A 14,844-nucleotide genomic window follows, 5' to 3' on the forward strand; every position below is an offset into this window, starting at 1 on the left:
TGAAGTTGAATGTAAAGGAAATACAATTACTTAAGGGCTTGAGAGAGTGAAAGGCACCCAGGAGAGTTTCAGCAATGAGTGGGAAGACATTGTCCCTTTGCAGGTTAGATCTGGCATACAGACAAAAGAGGAACCGAAGACCTGGGGTGCTTCTAGGAGACCTGCTTATTGTGCACCTGTCCTGATTTGTTTGTGTGGAGGTTATGCAACTCAGTGTCAGCATCAATCGTTACCCTGTGCATTTTCCTGTCACTTCCCTTACTGTAAAAAGGCACTTTTTCCTTTTTTAAAAAGTGGATTTGTTGTTCCAGAGCACTTTTGATGTGCTGTAATCACACATACCGAAATTTGCTGGCAAGCAATTGAATCCCTCATGCAAAATCGCAACACTGGAAGCAAGCCTGGAAGGCAGGTTTCCCGGGATCCATTCACATCACCACCTGTGCCCTCCCACTGCTAGTTTTTGAACCTACATTCACACCATCTGAGCCACAATCCATTTTGATCCTGTCATTTCTTGACAAATACTACATATTGATGCATTTTTCTCAAACCAGCTTCCATCTGACTAGATAAATCAAGCCGCATTCATTTCATACTCAAGTAGGGTGTGAGCATTCGATCCAGCTGTCACACATGCGCAGAAGAGTGTGCATGTGCAGATAACAGCTTCATGAATAGGAGTTTGGTGTTTGTGTGTGTTTGCACTAGCAGGGCAACTAAAAAGGCCATGCATGTTGGGTGGAGACATCCCTGCCCCCTCGCTGATGTGAACCACACTGGCTTGAAACTTCGCTGTGCATGTCAACCCAGGCTTTGTGACTCCTCAGACACCATAGAATCATAGAATTGTAAAGTTGGAAGGGGTCCTGAGGGTTATCTAGCCCAACCCCCTGCAATGCAGGACTTCTTTGCCCCACCTGGGGCTCGAACCCTTGATCCTGAGATTAAGAGTCGCATTCTCTACCGACTGAGCTATCTGGCTTCTCTTAGAGTAACACAGAATGGTAGATACTAGTTACATGGGTGTATTTCCTTATTTGGAGTATTAATCCCCCGCTGCGAAATATTGCTGCTGAGATCCATGTACTCAGTAAAGGTGGCAAAGCAGTGCCTTGGATCCCACATTGGTGTTTGTACACTCATATATGTACCCGTTCTCTCATTCTCTTTTTTTCTTTCTTTCTCTTCATGTCCAACCCACCAAGGGCTCAGCTGTCCTTCCTTGTTTCAGCCACAGCCCTCAAGTGCTGCAGGCTCGCAGCTTGGGCCATTTTTAATGCAGTAACAATTTGAGGGATAAGATAAAAAAAGAGAAACCCTGACACACACCCATCTCCTGTCTCTCTCTCCCCCCCCCTCCCCCCCTCCATTTTCTCTTTCCCTTCTTCCTTCTTAAATAAACCCGCCTGGGCTTCAGGAGCAAATGACTTTCAGTGACACAATGATTGTGGGGCTGAAGGGAGCGGGAAAGACAGCAGAAATTGTTTCCCAGGCGCCAAAGGATGGCAAGTTAATTGGCAGGTGTCATGGGGAGAAGAGGGACATTTACTCTGTGCATATGGGGTGGGGGTGAGAAAGCATGAAGTGGGGGGTGTTACTAATTTCAGTTGGAAGGCAGTGAAATCGCAGCTTTCTCATGCGCACACCCCAGTCGGAACTGAGTAAGTGTTTTTTTGGGGGGGAAGAAGAGGCCACCGGAGCGCAAGGCTTAGCTGTGGGCACAGCTGGTTTCAGGAAGGGTGGGGCAGGGGCTGCTTGACTCTCCAAAGATGCAAAGAAGGGTTTATTTTGAGCATGGGAGCGGGGAGCTCTGTAAAACTCTGGTAACTCAGTTATACCTGCTGCTGTCATCTTCACCCGATTTTTATTATGGTTGCTGTTGGATGCCCCGTGGCTAAGGTGGGAACATTTGAAGGCACCCCCTTTTTGAAGGGCTTTCTCCACCCAGATTAAAGATAACGAGCCCTTAGAGAGAGTGAGGGAGGCTAGAAAGGCCCCCTTACTAAATCTTGTTCCCCACTACAATGACACAGATTGCATTTCTGTTTAAATTTACCGCAATTATTTCTACATTTGCATCTACGCCTATAGATTAGCATATCCAAATATGTGTCATCCTTTATGGTGGTGGGTATGTAAGTAGCTACCCTAAATCAAAATATTTGGTTGGGAGCAGGGAGAGAGCCCTTGGTAAAAATCCAGACGAACATACCAAGAAGAAAATTGTTGTGTTGTTTTTGAAGTTGTGGGTGCTGCAGGGGGAAGAGGGAAGTTATTCCAATGCCCTTGCTGTGGTTCCAGCACAAAAGGTGGTGGTGGGGCTCTCCTACGACTGTTATTTTATTTAAAACACACACACACACACACACACACACACACACACACACACACGCTGTAATGGTGAACAGTAATGGCAAATAGGAGTAGGACCAGAGCTTAAGTCCTCACTCATCCATGAAACTCATTGGGTGACCTTGGGCCAGTCACTCATTCCCTCAGCCCAGCCTACCTCTCAGGGTTGTTCTGAGAATGAAATGGGGGCCAGGAAAGAACCATGTATATGCCACTTTCAGCTCATTGGAGGAAAGATGGGATGTAAATGCACCAGGAGTAACTTGCATGATCCTAAAAGCGTTTGAGTTTGCTGCTAACCACCAGCTTTTCCACTGAATTTTAAGAATAAATCACTCTTAGGCTTGAAGCAGGAAATGCCACAGCATCTGCCGGGTTTTTTAATCTGCAAGCATCGTCTGCACAGGCCTCCCGCTGTCCGTCAGTCTCCTAATGCCAGTGGCCCAGCGGTTTCACTGTTGCATTCTGTGCAGTGCACTGAAAGGGCTGCATGTGCAAGGAGAGGAGCTGTTGCTATAGCAGGAAGCCCTGAGGGTGAGCTGCGGGAGGCTGTTCTCACATCCATCGTGTGCACAGTGCCACTCACTCTCTGCCCTTGGCACCCTCTCTCTCGGTCTCTCCTCCTCCTCCTCCCCTGCAGGGAAAGAAGAGTTTGTGGCGACGTTCAAGGGGAACGAGTTCTTCTGCTACGACCTGTCCCACAACCCCATCCAGAGCAGCACCGACGAGATCACCCTCTCCTTCCGCACCCTGCAGCGCAACGGCCTGATGCTCCACACTGGCAAGTCGGCGGACTACGTCAACCTGTCGCTCAAGAGCGGCGCTGTCTGGCTGGTCATCAACCTGGGCTCGGGGGCGTTCGAGGCACTGGTGGAGCCCGTCAATGGCAAGTTCAACGACAACAATTGGCACGACATCCGCGTAACCAGGAACCTGCGCCAGGTGAGCTGCTGCTGCTGCTACCTGCGTGGCTTCATGCTGAGGGAGGTGGGCAGGTGTGTGTGTGGGATAGAGGCCCTGGGCTCTAAGATGCAGGACACTCTCTGGGGTGAGAACAGCACTTTGGGTTGTTCTAGCCAAGACACCATAAGCCAGACACCAGCAAGAGGACGGGTCTGGAGTCTAATCCCTCCTTTCCGCAAGAGATTGAGTTATCCCTTCTTTTGGGGAGGGAGTGGGAATCGTGCAGAGGAGGGGCTCACCAGGGTGGTTCACAGATTAATAATGATAAAGACAACTCCTCCCATCAGGCTTACAATTTAAAAGATATGACATGGAAGGAAAGGGGTCTGGAAGGGTGGGGAGCAAATTCAGGCACTGTTTCTTAGTTTACAGAGCTTCTCTGTCTGCTCTCTGGGGCCAGCTTGGCTTCCTCCTTGCCATGATGTTCTTCCTGGGAGGTGGGGAGACCATCCCCTTGGCTGATGGCAGAGGGTAGTGCCCTTCAGCTCTGCAGGGGCAAGGCTTAGGATGAAGCTGAGTATCTTGGAGCCAGGGGGGCTGGGCTGAGCTGGGCCCTTCCTAAAGGACCAAATGGACCAAATAGCCCCCTCACCCAGTTCTGTATGAGGCTGAGCACACTGTTTTGGTTCAAAAGCCATTCTTGTTCCTCTACACATACCAGAGCTGGAGTACCAAGGGCACCTCTCATTTTAAGGAGGTTGTCCTTCCCAAAACCACCCCTCTTCTTCCATCTTGCCCCCTCTCTGCACAGCTGTTCCCCCTTCTGGCCACCTTCCTTTGCAGCAAGGATCTTCTGGCGGGTGAAGGGGAAAATTTGGTGCCTTCCCTCCATTGCTGTGGCTACGACCTACACTCAGTCCGGCAACTCCCAACTCACTACCTTTTTCACCTCTGGAGCAGTGTGGTGCCTGCTGCTGTGGCATAGGTGACCCCAAAGGGATATGAGGAAAGCCTTGCCCTGTGCCTCTGTTATGAGCTGTCTTGAGTGGATCCAAACCACACCTTCATTCAGCTCTCTCCTGCCAGCAATGGGTTCCTTGGCATGGAGCCATAGCCTGGTATGTGACAACATGTTCTTGATTTAAACCACTCTAATGTACAGACAGGGAACTAGTCTAAACCAGGGAACCAGGACTGCACCATGCCCACCACTGGCATGTGGCCCCCAGAAGCAAAAAAGGGTAGAGCAACAGATGTTGACCTTTACCTTTGTACATTAGGCCATGTTCCAGCCATGAAAAAGTCAGAGCCCTCCTTTATTCCCTCCTTTCCTCCACCCAGTCAAGCAAGAGGCAATATCAAAGGAAACATTTCAACCAGGCAAAAACACTCAGAGAAGGTGAACTAGGGCAATGAGGGGTGTGGCCTGGAGAGAATCTTGAGGGCCAGATTACGCAGCTTGGAGGGCCACATTTGACCCTTGGGCCTGAAGATCCCCAGCCCTGTTATAACAAGTTGGTGGCTGTGCAGTATCTTAAGGGGAGAACAAGTCAGTCTAGGTGAGCCCTGTTTGCTTGTGCTGCAGAGCTGATTTATGGAAGGGCAAAAATGAATCTGCTTCTACCCCCGCCCCCTCCTCTGCTTGGTGTCTGGACCACAGGATGGTGTTCCCATTCCCCATCTTGGCATTGTTCTATTTACAGGGTGTTGCTTTGCTGGCTGGATTTTTGGTGTTTCCCATGACTGGACAGTATGTTGAATATGGAGGGTTCTGTTTGGGCTGGAAGACTGGTGCGGGAAGGAGAAAGCGGAGTCTTGTTCTGTGAATCCTAAGGGGCATCAAGTTATAAGGGGTCCTGTCCCCGCCTCTTGTTCTCCACCCTTTAGCCTGGAGAAGGGTGGGAAGAGGCGGGGACAAGCTAGCAGCTAAAAAGAAATGTTGGGATTTGGATGAATGTGGAGAAACGGTGGAAGGGGACACGGTGTGTCTGGATGTGAGTACAAGTGGACTTCTTTGATTTCTGAAACTGGGGGAGCAGTGAATGCAATACTCATGTCCAAGTTGCAATCACACGCAAAAACACCCACCTCATGTCAACATGTATTATGGCCACTCAGTGGTGAGTGAAGGACACCCTGTAGTGGGCTCAGAAACACTCTCCATCATTTCACATGTTCCAGAGTTGTGGAAAATGAGTGAACTCCGGCTCAAGCCAGGCTGTGGAAAGCAAGATGTGGGAGAGACTGGATGGTGGTGGCAGTGGAGACCTAATGGGGTGGGAGGGGAGGGGGGTTTCTTTGGTGGAGCTGTTAAAGCAACCTGAAAGCCGGGGGTGTCCTGTCTGAGCAGGGGGGAGAAGAAGAGTGCTTCTGAATAGGAGTAGGGGCCTTTCCACTGCTCTGTAGGCTGCCTACGAGGGCATGCCTGCTTCCCAGCTGGTCGGGAGAGAACTGACGAAGGTTATCCATGGGGTTCCTGGCTTTGGAGCAATAAGCCAGTGCACAGGGGCTACGGGAGGGCTTTGAATCTGCCCCCTTTGCTGTCTTTGGATTCACAGAACAGGGACCCCTCCCTCATTCTTCGACAGCTCCTGCTCTCTCTGTCTTTCTCTCTGTCTGCTAATCCTCTTGATGGATTTCTTGTCTCCTTTTTTTTGCAAAGAAAGCATCGACTCAGCCTTGGTTTATGCCTGGGGAAGGGCATTCTGTCTCCCCCATGGCATCTCTGGCTGCTCTCTTTCCTATGAAGCACTTGGACCCTTAGGCCCCCCAGACGCCCCCATCACCACCACACCACAGACACACAGGCCATCATGAGTGGGTCACGCCCAGCTGGGCCCACCGCCCTCTTCTTCCCCTCCTGCCCCTTCTCCCCTCTCCAAACTGGCCGCCTAGGAACTACTAATACTGCTAACATGGGCCGTGCTGTGTTCCTCCATCCTTCCACTCACCCTCCCCCTCACCCTCCCACCCCCCAAACCACCTTGTTAGAGATTGCCTTGGCAACTTTCGTTGTTGTGTGTTACTAACACGCTTCTGGGGTGGCGGGACAGAGCGGGGTGGGGGGAGATTCGACTTCTCAGCCGGAGAAACCAGAACTAACCTTTGTGCCATCCACGGAATGTCGGTTGTTTCTTTTCCTTTTCCAGTCTTTCATTTTGTTCTGTTCTTTCCTTACTAACCAAGGCCTAGGAAGTTCTGGGGGTTTGGGGGGTGAGTGTGGGGTGGTGAGGCTGGTGCTCTCGAGCGGCGGGGAAGGGTTGTGTGGTTTAGTGTCTTTTATTTTGTTGGTCACAGGAACGGGGGGGGGGGATTTATTTCTCTTTTTTTATTAAAAAAAATCTCCCTTGAAGTTTCATGGTTGGTCATTTTTTTCCCTGTTTATCCCCCTCCCCCTCTCGTTGTTTTGGTTTTTCGTTTTTTCGTTGTTGTTTTTTTTAATGCATACAGCACGCAGGAATTGGACACGCTATGGTAAACAAACTGCATTACCTGGTAGATATCAGTCTAATTGTCTAATCATTTGGTTTGCCGTGGGTTTTACCTCTCTCCCTCCCTTCCTTATTTTTTTAATTCATTAATTGGGTTTTGAAAATTATTGTTGTTTTGGAAAAAAAAAATTAAAACACACTAGAACATGCACACACAGAGAGAGTTTAATTTTAGAAATTATTTCCCCCAAAGAAGGTGTCTTGCATTGGTATGAATTTAACAAGCAGCCAAAGAGCCACTAGCTGACTTGGAGTCTGGAAGTCGCTTCTGGCCCAAAGGTTGGCACATAATGCTAGGTGGCCAAAAGAAGCTTCAAATTGCCTGCAATCAAAATTATTTATTTATCCCATTTTCTAATACATGCTGCCTTTCCTCCAAGCAGGTTAAGGCACTGTACATGGTCCTCCAACCCACATTTTATCCTCACAAGATGCCTGTAAAGTAGGTTAGGCTGATAGATAATCTTGCTTCATGGCAAGATTTTTATTTTTTAAGGGATTTGAACTTGGGTTTCATTGGTTCTTGTTCAACAGTCTTAACATATCCAAACTGAATTGTCAGAAAGCCTTGTTTGAGAGAAGCCCCGTCCTGTCTCAGAGCACAATGGATCAACCTGCCTTGCAAATATGCCTGTAAAAGTTACTAGCCTCCCTTTCTGTTAACTAGCCTGCTGGGGACTGGCAGGGGAGGGTGTCAGGCATTTCTCAGCCTGCTTGCTCTCTGTTCTGGGCACGAAGGAGCAGGATAAGAAGATGCTCCTTCTCTGCTCCTCCCCTTCACCTGCTCTGCCAGCCAGAGAGCCCTTTGCCACTCACTGATGTACAAACAGTTCCTGCTTGCCTGTTGCCACCACTGCCAGACAGGGTAGTGCAAGGTAGGCATAAAAGAAGATGTCTAGAGTGGGGTGGCGGTGTACAAAGCCACTGGCTAGGAAGAGAAGGAAAGTTCCACTTCCCCACTGGGGGGAAAAGCCTCAGAGCTTCCAAGAAGGCAGGGAAAACATCCCCAGTCAATGTCAATGATGTCTGCTTGCCATCTGGGGTATAAGTACAGGCCTCGAGCAGCACTCTTCCCCAACCTGCGGGGGGTGGGATCCAGATGTTACTAGGCTCCAACTTCCATGCCAGCTCCCGGGGCTGCTGTGAGTTGCAGCCCAACAAAACAGCAAGTGGAGGCCACCAGGTCCACCCCCCAGATTGGCGTCTTCATGGAGTGCTAGATGTTTCTCTCCATCCTTCCGCCTGTGTAAGTACTTTGAGCATTCCTCCCACCCCTCAAATTTGCAGATGTGCAGGAAACTTGCTCTCTTAACACCCCCCTCCTCCGCCATTACCAACTCAAAACAAATGAACAAAAAAAATTCTGAGCACTTTAAAAACATTTTATTTTATGACTTTACTTTTTACCCTTCCCCTCCCTATCCCCACCCCCCCAAAAAAAAATCCATGGAAAACACCATCCCATGAAGCAACTTCTGTGCGCTGTTACACCTGCGCTGTGACCCCAGCTGCCCCCCAGGGAAGGACAGCAACGGGCAGCCAGCAGGGTGGAGGTGGGAGTATTGGAGGGGAGGGACACTTTGATATGGGGTGGAGGAACAGGAAGGTGAGCTTATAGGGAAATACAAAAGGAGTTTCCCTTGTGCTGTGGGGTGGCACGGGGGCAGGGGGCAGAGGTTGGAGGGCTGAAGTTCCCCTCCTGAGTTAGGAGAACCCTGCCCGTGGGTAATTGGACTACAATTGCTTCCCCCTTTGAGTACCCTCCCTTTGGGTGGCTTGAAAGGGTCTGCCCTGTGATGGGCTTGGGCCTGTCAAGGTAGTGCTTGACCACACTGGCTGCCCTGGATCTTGTTCCCCTCCCCTGGGGTCCTGCTGCCGGCCCTCCATACTGCATGGCATGCTAGGATTGCTTTGGGCATGTAGCTTCTGTGTCCAGTTTTTATTTTCAGAGCATTTCTCTGGGGCTGAAACTAACACTCTATGTCGCACACTGTCCACCCACCCCTTTCCTCTACCCTTCCTCCTCCTCTTCCTCCTCTTCCTGCCCTTCTCCCACACTCTACCAGTCCCACCCCTCTTTCTGCCCTGCATGGCGTGCCAACTTCACAACTTGGCCATTTCAAACAGGAGCACTGTAAGGTTACAATGGGGTTGCTGGGGGAGAAGCTGTGCTGAATCCAGGCGCATAGGTGTGGACATGTGTGTGCATGGTGAGAGGGACTATGAGCGGGCAGGCATCTGAGACAGTCTCTTCCTGCTTAGTGTTTAGGGTGTGTGAGTCTTGTGTGCATCAGCCCCACAGTTTAGGCATTAACTGTCCCCCTGCAACTTATTTTGCTGCTGGATCAGACCAAAGGCCTTACTAGTCCAGTATCCTGCTTCAGTGGCAACCAGGTGCCTCTGGGGGTGTCCACAAGCAGGGCTTGAAGTTTATAACCCACTCCTGCTGTTGCTTCCCAGCTACTGGCACTGAGGTGTAGACTGTCTTTAAATGTGGAAGTTCTCTCACCTCATACAACCCCCCCCCCCCTTTGAAAAATATTTTTCCTGGCACAAAAGCATTTTGAAGCTGGAGATGAAGAAAAGGCCGCACAATTTATCCTGTGCAGAATCCTATGAGCACAAGGCCCCTCCAGATGTTGCTAAACTACATTTCCCATCATTCCTGAGCATTGGCCATGCTGGCTGCAGGGGCTGATGGGAATTGTAGTCCACCAATGTCCCACTCGGCAGAGCTGTGGCTGTGATTTCCAATGTGTAAAAGGTACTTTTGAAGAAGGGTTGTATCCAGTGATCGTTCTACCCAGAGTAGACCCACTGAAAACAATGGCCAGTGACTAACTGAGATCCATTAATTCCAGCGAGTCTGCTCTCTGTATAATTTACAGATGGATATAACTTCAGGCCTGTTCAGCAGGGACCAGCCAGGCACTTGTTATTGTGCTCTCATGTGCATTTGGTATTTCACACATCAGAAGGTCTTAGGAGTGCAACTCCTGTGAACATGGCCCTGAGGATGTTTCTCTCTGTGTTTTTGTGTGCGTGTATCCAAGCACTACAAATTGTATACCAGTGTCACATTTTTTGGAGTAGTCCAGCTCATTGATGACGAAAAGAAGTTGTGGGTCTGTGAAGGGATCTTTGATCCCTTAGTCCATCTGTCCAAGCACTCCTACAGAAATGCAGCGTCTAAGGATGTTTGAAGCGAAGCTGGTTAAAGCCATTTGAAAATTGTCTGTGTTTGTAGTAAGGACATGTGTGTGTCATATGTGAGAATTGCAGGCTCTTCTTTGGGTCCTGCTGATGGGAGAGAATGATAGTGTGTAGGTTGACTATTTTGTTCAGGGAGGCTCAGTGGGGCTGAGGGGAATAAGCCTTAGTGCAGGCGTGGATGGATCTTGTGGCCCTCCACATGTTCCTGGACTACAACTCCCATCATCCCAGGCCATGCTGTCCGAGGCTGATGGGAATTGGAATCCAGCAATACTTGGAAGTTGCATACTCCTGCAGGGTGTGAAGGCTGAACTCATGATGTTTGTTGCCTCAATGCAATTAACATGCATGTTTTAAAAATGCAAATAGCAGCTGGCTGGTGGCAGTGTTGGGATGGGGGAAGTTTCCCTCCTGCTTTGGACCAATGAAAAATCAACACTGCCACCATCAGTACCATGAAGTTGCTGTTTGTGTCAGGAGGAACATGTTGTCTATGGAGGCTTTCCTCGCAGTACAAATTTCAGCTTTAGGAGAGGGGGAGATTATGCCAAAATGCCCGCTAGGCACTTGACACAACAATCTGGGTCATGTATTAGTTCAAGTGCTAATCAGGCCCTAATCAGCTAGCCTGGCTCTGGGTTAGAGAGAATTTGTGGCATATGAGAAATGTAGCTCCCATGGTTTCTGTCATCCTGGTGCATCTAGAGACACTGGGAAGCATGGGAACTACTTTAGGTGCCATTGCATGCTCAGGGCTACATCTGGGACCTAAATCCTGAGGCTGCCACGATGGAGCTCTGGTACCCCTCCTGGCTGACAACATCCCTTACCTTCCTGCAGTGAACATCTTGGTTTGCTGGGAGGCACAAATTAGATGAGTGGCAAGACAAAAGGTTTTCACTCACCTGCTGGTTTGGTTCTTTGGTGCCAAACTGAAAAAAATGAGAAGACCCAAGAGACGGTTGCTCTGCTTGCTGTTTCTCTGACGTGCCCTTCCCATAACTGATCTGTGCCGCCAAAGCTGGTGCTGGGAACACTCACACAAACACAGTTCTCCCATCCTGTCTCACATGAGGCAGGCACAGTTGCCACGTGGGAAATAGAACATGGTTGCCTCAGAGTCTGGGAGAATCCCTGGTCTGTCCTCTTTCTGTCCATGGGACTTTGGTGCAAAGAAAGGTTGCCTCTGGCTTTATAAATCCGCATGGATTTCTTCCAGAAGCGAGCTTGCGGAGTCAGACCAGGTGGGCATGAGAAACTGGAGGAGTTGTCTCTGCGCAGAGATGTGTTTCCTCTGTGTGGGTGACTATGTGCATTCTTTCAGCAGTCCCTTGCTTTGCATATTCCCAGTTTCAGCTGATTCACCTTGCACAAGATTTTTTACACACTAGTCCCAACTGTCCCCATCACTAGCCTCCTCTAGGGTCGCCATCTAAGAATCGACTAACCACGTTGCCTAGTAGTCATGATGGCTGTATATCACCTCCAGTAGGAGAGGTAGCACCTCCCTAACTTCCTCTTGCTGGGGAAGGAAGAGCATGAGAAGCCTGCGGTGCTCAGGTTGTCACTGTGGGCGCCTCCCCATGAGGGCATCTGCTTGGCCTCTGTGGGAAAAAGGATGGTGGACTAGAGAAGCTCCCTTTGGTCTGATCCTGCTGCTTCAGGATCCTTCTTATGGTCTCATGTTCTCAACTCCCAGTTCCAAACATTGGTAACATATCATAGAATTGAAAGCCACCAAGTCCAGCACTCCCTGCTTGATGTGGGGAGCCCAGAGCTGGAGCATCCCCTGGCCAGTTTCTGCTTAGAGACCCCTATAATTTTCCCCCACCGTCACTCTCTTTCCAAGGACTCTGCTGGTGAGAAGCTCCCCACTGACATTCCCAGGACCCTGCCCCAAGGCTGATGTAGAGGAGTTGCCTGCCTTCAGCTCTGAACATGATTCTAGTTTTTGCCTGGCAGCTTCAGTGGATCTCAAGCAGCAGTAGGAATGCCCTGGTTCTTTTTAAACTGGAGAAGCTAGCTGGGATTGGACCTGGCAACTTCTGCATGTAAGGCAGGTGCTCTTTCATTGTACTAGCTCCCCACCCCTTGTTTCAGCAAAGGCTAGTGTGGGGCTGCAGGAGGGTCTGAGTGATAAAGAGACAAAGGCCTGTGTGTGTAAAGTCCCATTTTGAATGCAATCCATTGATGCACCCTGTGAGAGTAGGAATGCATAGGAGAAAAGTCTCTTGCCCTCATGGGCAGCAGTAAGCAGAGATGGAACTGGGGGGCAGCCCCCCATTTCCTGGGACTACTTTAAAGTGGCCTTTTGTGTCCTGAGGGAAGGTGGGAGCCAACAAGAAGAATCTGAGGAGGCCAGGAAGCTCCTGTGAATATTTTTGTATTTTTTGTTTATTCTACTATTTTAAATTGTGAACTGCCTTGGCAGGAAGGTGGCATAGAAATGGTACAATTAATAAAGAGGCAAACCAATCAAATCAAAAATCTTCTCTGTGAAGAAGGCAGGAAGTCACACACTGCCCATTGAGAATTCTCTTCCATTTAGCACCTACCCTGGGCACAGTTGTGAGTATGGCAGGATTGTGTGTGTGTGTGTGTGTGTGTGTGTGTGTGTTTGTATGTGGAAGATTCAGTTATCTGGAACATGTGAGTCATCTGGGACAGAGATTGGTCCTGTGAGGGTGGGGGGTAAGCATCATGCCACTTGTTTCTCTGTGTGGCTGGATCATTCCTGGGGTCAGCCTGCTGCCTTTCTGAAGCCTCCCTCCCTGCCTTGGGAAGCCACACAGGGCAGGGCCTTGGGAGAGCTTTGTGCATGTGGGCCTATAATAGTGTGGAGGACAGATGGGTGGAAGGCCCTCTTTTTGAGGTGCTTGCACCTGGGTATGAAATGGCGAAACCCTTCTCCCCGGAAAACCTCCTCTAATTGCTGGGCCTGGCATCCATTCAGGGTGGGCGCCCATGTCCGACTCTCCTTAAGTGTGCTTTCAGTGTGTGCTGGGGGCCGTGCCAGGTGCTCTTGTTAGAAATGGCCAAGCAGGCCTCATCCTGCTCTCTCTGTCGCTCTGATTCCTCTACCTGGCCTTCTCCATTCTTTCTCTTCTCTCTCTTGCATGCCGGCTTTTGCCTGCTTCTCCTCTCTCTGTCTCCATCATCTGCCGCCGCTCTCCCACCTGCCCACCCACCCCATCTAACACGCATGGAGGCCGCTTTGGGGCCTGATCCCTGCTTTGCACGGCTTCTGTCTCCATCTGAGTCTCTTCTCAGCCAATCTCTCTCTTCTCTTCTCTTTCTCTCTCTTTCTGATGATTAATTAATTAATTAATTGAGAGTCATGATTAATGCTAGCTGATAATTAACTCCTGTTGTACTAATAGTGTACTAATTAAAGACTGTGTTGATTGTTCCTACTAACTGCCATTTTTGTGTCTGAACTTTTAAGTTTGTCCGAGGAGACTGCCCCAAATTTTTTTACTCGAACATCCTCCCCTCTCCCCCCCCCCCACCTTTGCTGCCTCCCACCCCCACCCCATCCCACCCTGGTTTGGCTTCCCTCGTCCTCTCCAGGGTTGCTCTGCTAAAAGGGGTGGGTGAGGTGCAGATAACAGGCTCTTAACTGGGGCTCACAAAACAGGCAAGTTAGAACTTTGCATCAAATCATCTCTCTTTCTGGGGGTGGCACTTGCTCAGGAAGGCGAAGGAGTTTGAAATGTATTTGCTTCAGATGAGAGTGGGTTAGGCCCCGTGTGTGGGAACCAGGACTCATGGGTCCTCTATGCCCAGCTTTGTAGGCATTTGTGGGCAAGGAAGGCAGAAGAGGGTACAGATTGCAGTGACCAGGTTTACTTTTCTGGAAACAGAAAAGGTTCGAGGCATCATAGACAGCCAAAGACCCTGGGGTAGGGTTGTAGTTTGTCTCTGGGGTACAAGAGCACTCTGCACACCCCAAAATCCTCCCACTTGGACACTCTGCTCCCTCAATACATGATCCTGCTCAGACAGAAACATCGCCTGCTTCCCAGAAGGAGGCACCCTCCAAAGCTCAGCTCCTCCGGAGCCCAACCTTCCTTCTGGTACTTATCCTAGGCCCAACCAACCCAGAGGCTGTTCGCTGGGGCAGATCCTATCCCTCCAGGTCCTCAAGGGTGCTGCTGGGCCCTATGCCTGACCCTTGACTTGCCTAGGAAGATCCTGCTCAGTGAGGCTGACTTTGGGGACCCTTGGAAAGGCCGGAACTGATTGGCCCTTCTTGTCCAGTGCCTGCCGCCTGTGTCCCAAGATGGGTTGCAGTGTCCACACAGGGGGAGCCTGCTTCCTGAAGCACATAACACATGGCAAAACGAACATGTATGTGTGTGGTCTTTCACACATGATGGTGGGGTGGTGATTCTCAGTCCTGCATCTGTGTAGAGAACGTGTCACGCACAAAGGAGGCCTCCAGCTCTCATGCCTGCCTCTCTCGTAATTGTGCACGGGCGCCCGTCAGGCCCCAATTCTTTAGCCTTCCTGTGTTTTTAGTGTGCAATGAAGGAAGGTAGAGAGCTTGGAGGAGCTACAGCACTGGCATCTTGGGCTTGTTTTAAGGGGAGGCCAGCGCTGGGTGGAGGTCTTACAGAGTTTGTGGGAGTTTGACAGGGCTATGGGCATTGCCTGTTTCAAAAAAGGGGGGAGTTTGCATCTGATCCAGCCGCCACCCAGTCGCTCCCTTCTCCCCCACCCCCACCCCGTCCACATTCTAACCTCGTTTGCATGTTGTTGTACTGACTAATTACTAATGAGCTCCTCCTCCCCTCTCCCCTCCCTGCTCCACCCTCTCCCCTCTCTCTTCCTCACTTGTCTCACTGGGAAGGAGAAATGTCCTTTGCCGGAAGGGGGTCTC

At 50.2% G+C, this 14,844-nt stretch overlaps 1 protein-coding gene across 36 annotated transcripts in view; it reads left to right on the forward strand.

The window, feature by feature from the left end:
- NRXN2 (neurexin 2) overlaps nt 1–14,844 on the forward strand; it is a 346,059-nt gene that overhangs the window by 150,776 nt on the left and 180,439 nt on the right. For 24 of the 36 annotated variants that reach the window (XM_077920435.1, XM_077920436.1, XM_077920441.1 and 21 more), the window contains 2 exons: nt 2,996–3,297; nt 6,709–6,753. In XM_077920435.1, coding sequence (XP_077776561.1) covers nt 2,996–3,297; nt 6,709–6,753 — 347 coding nt within the window. The remainder of the gene's footprint in view (nt 1–2,995; nt 3,298–6,708; nt 6,754–14,844) is intronic. The other 12 variants (XM_077920437.1, XM_077920438.1, XM_077920440.1 and 9 more) reach the window with 2 other exon arrangements.

This window comes from Podarcis muralis, chromosome 16 (assembly GCF_964188315.1).
Source record: "Podarcis muralis chromosome 16, rPodMur119.hap1.1, whole genome shotgun sequence".
Lineage (NCBI taxonomy): Eukaryota > Metazoa > Chordata > Lepidosauria > Squamata > Lacertidae > Podarcis > Podarcis muralis.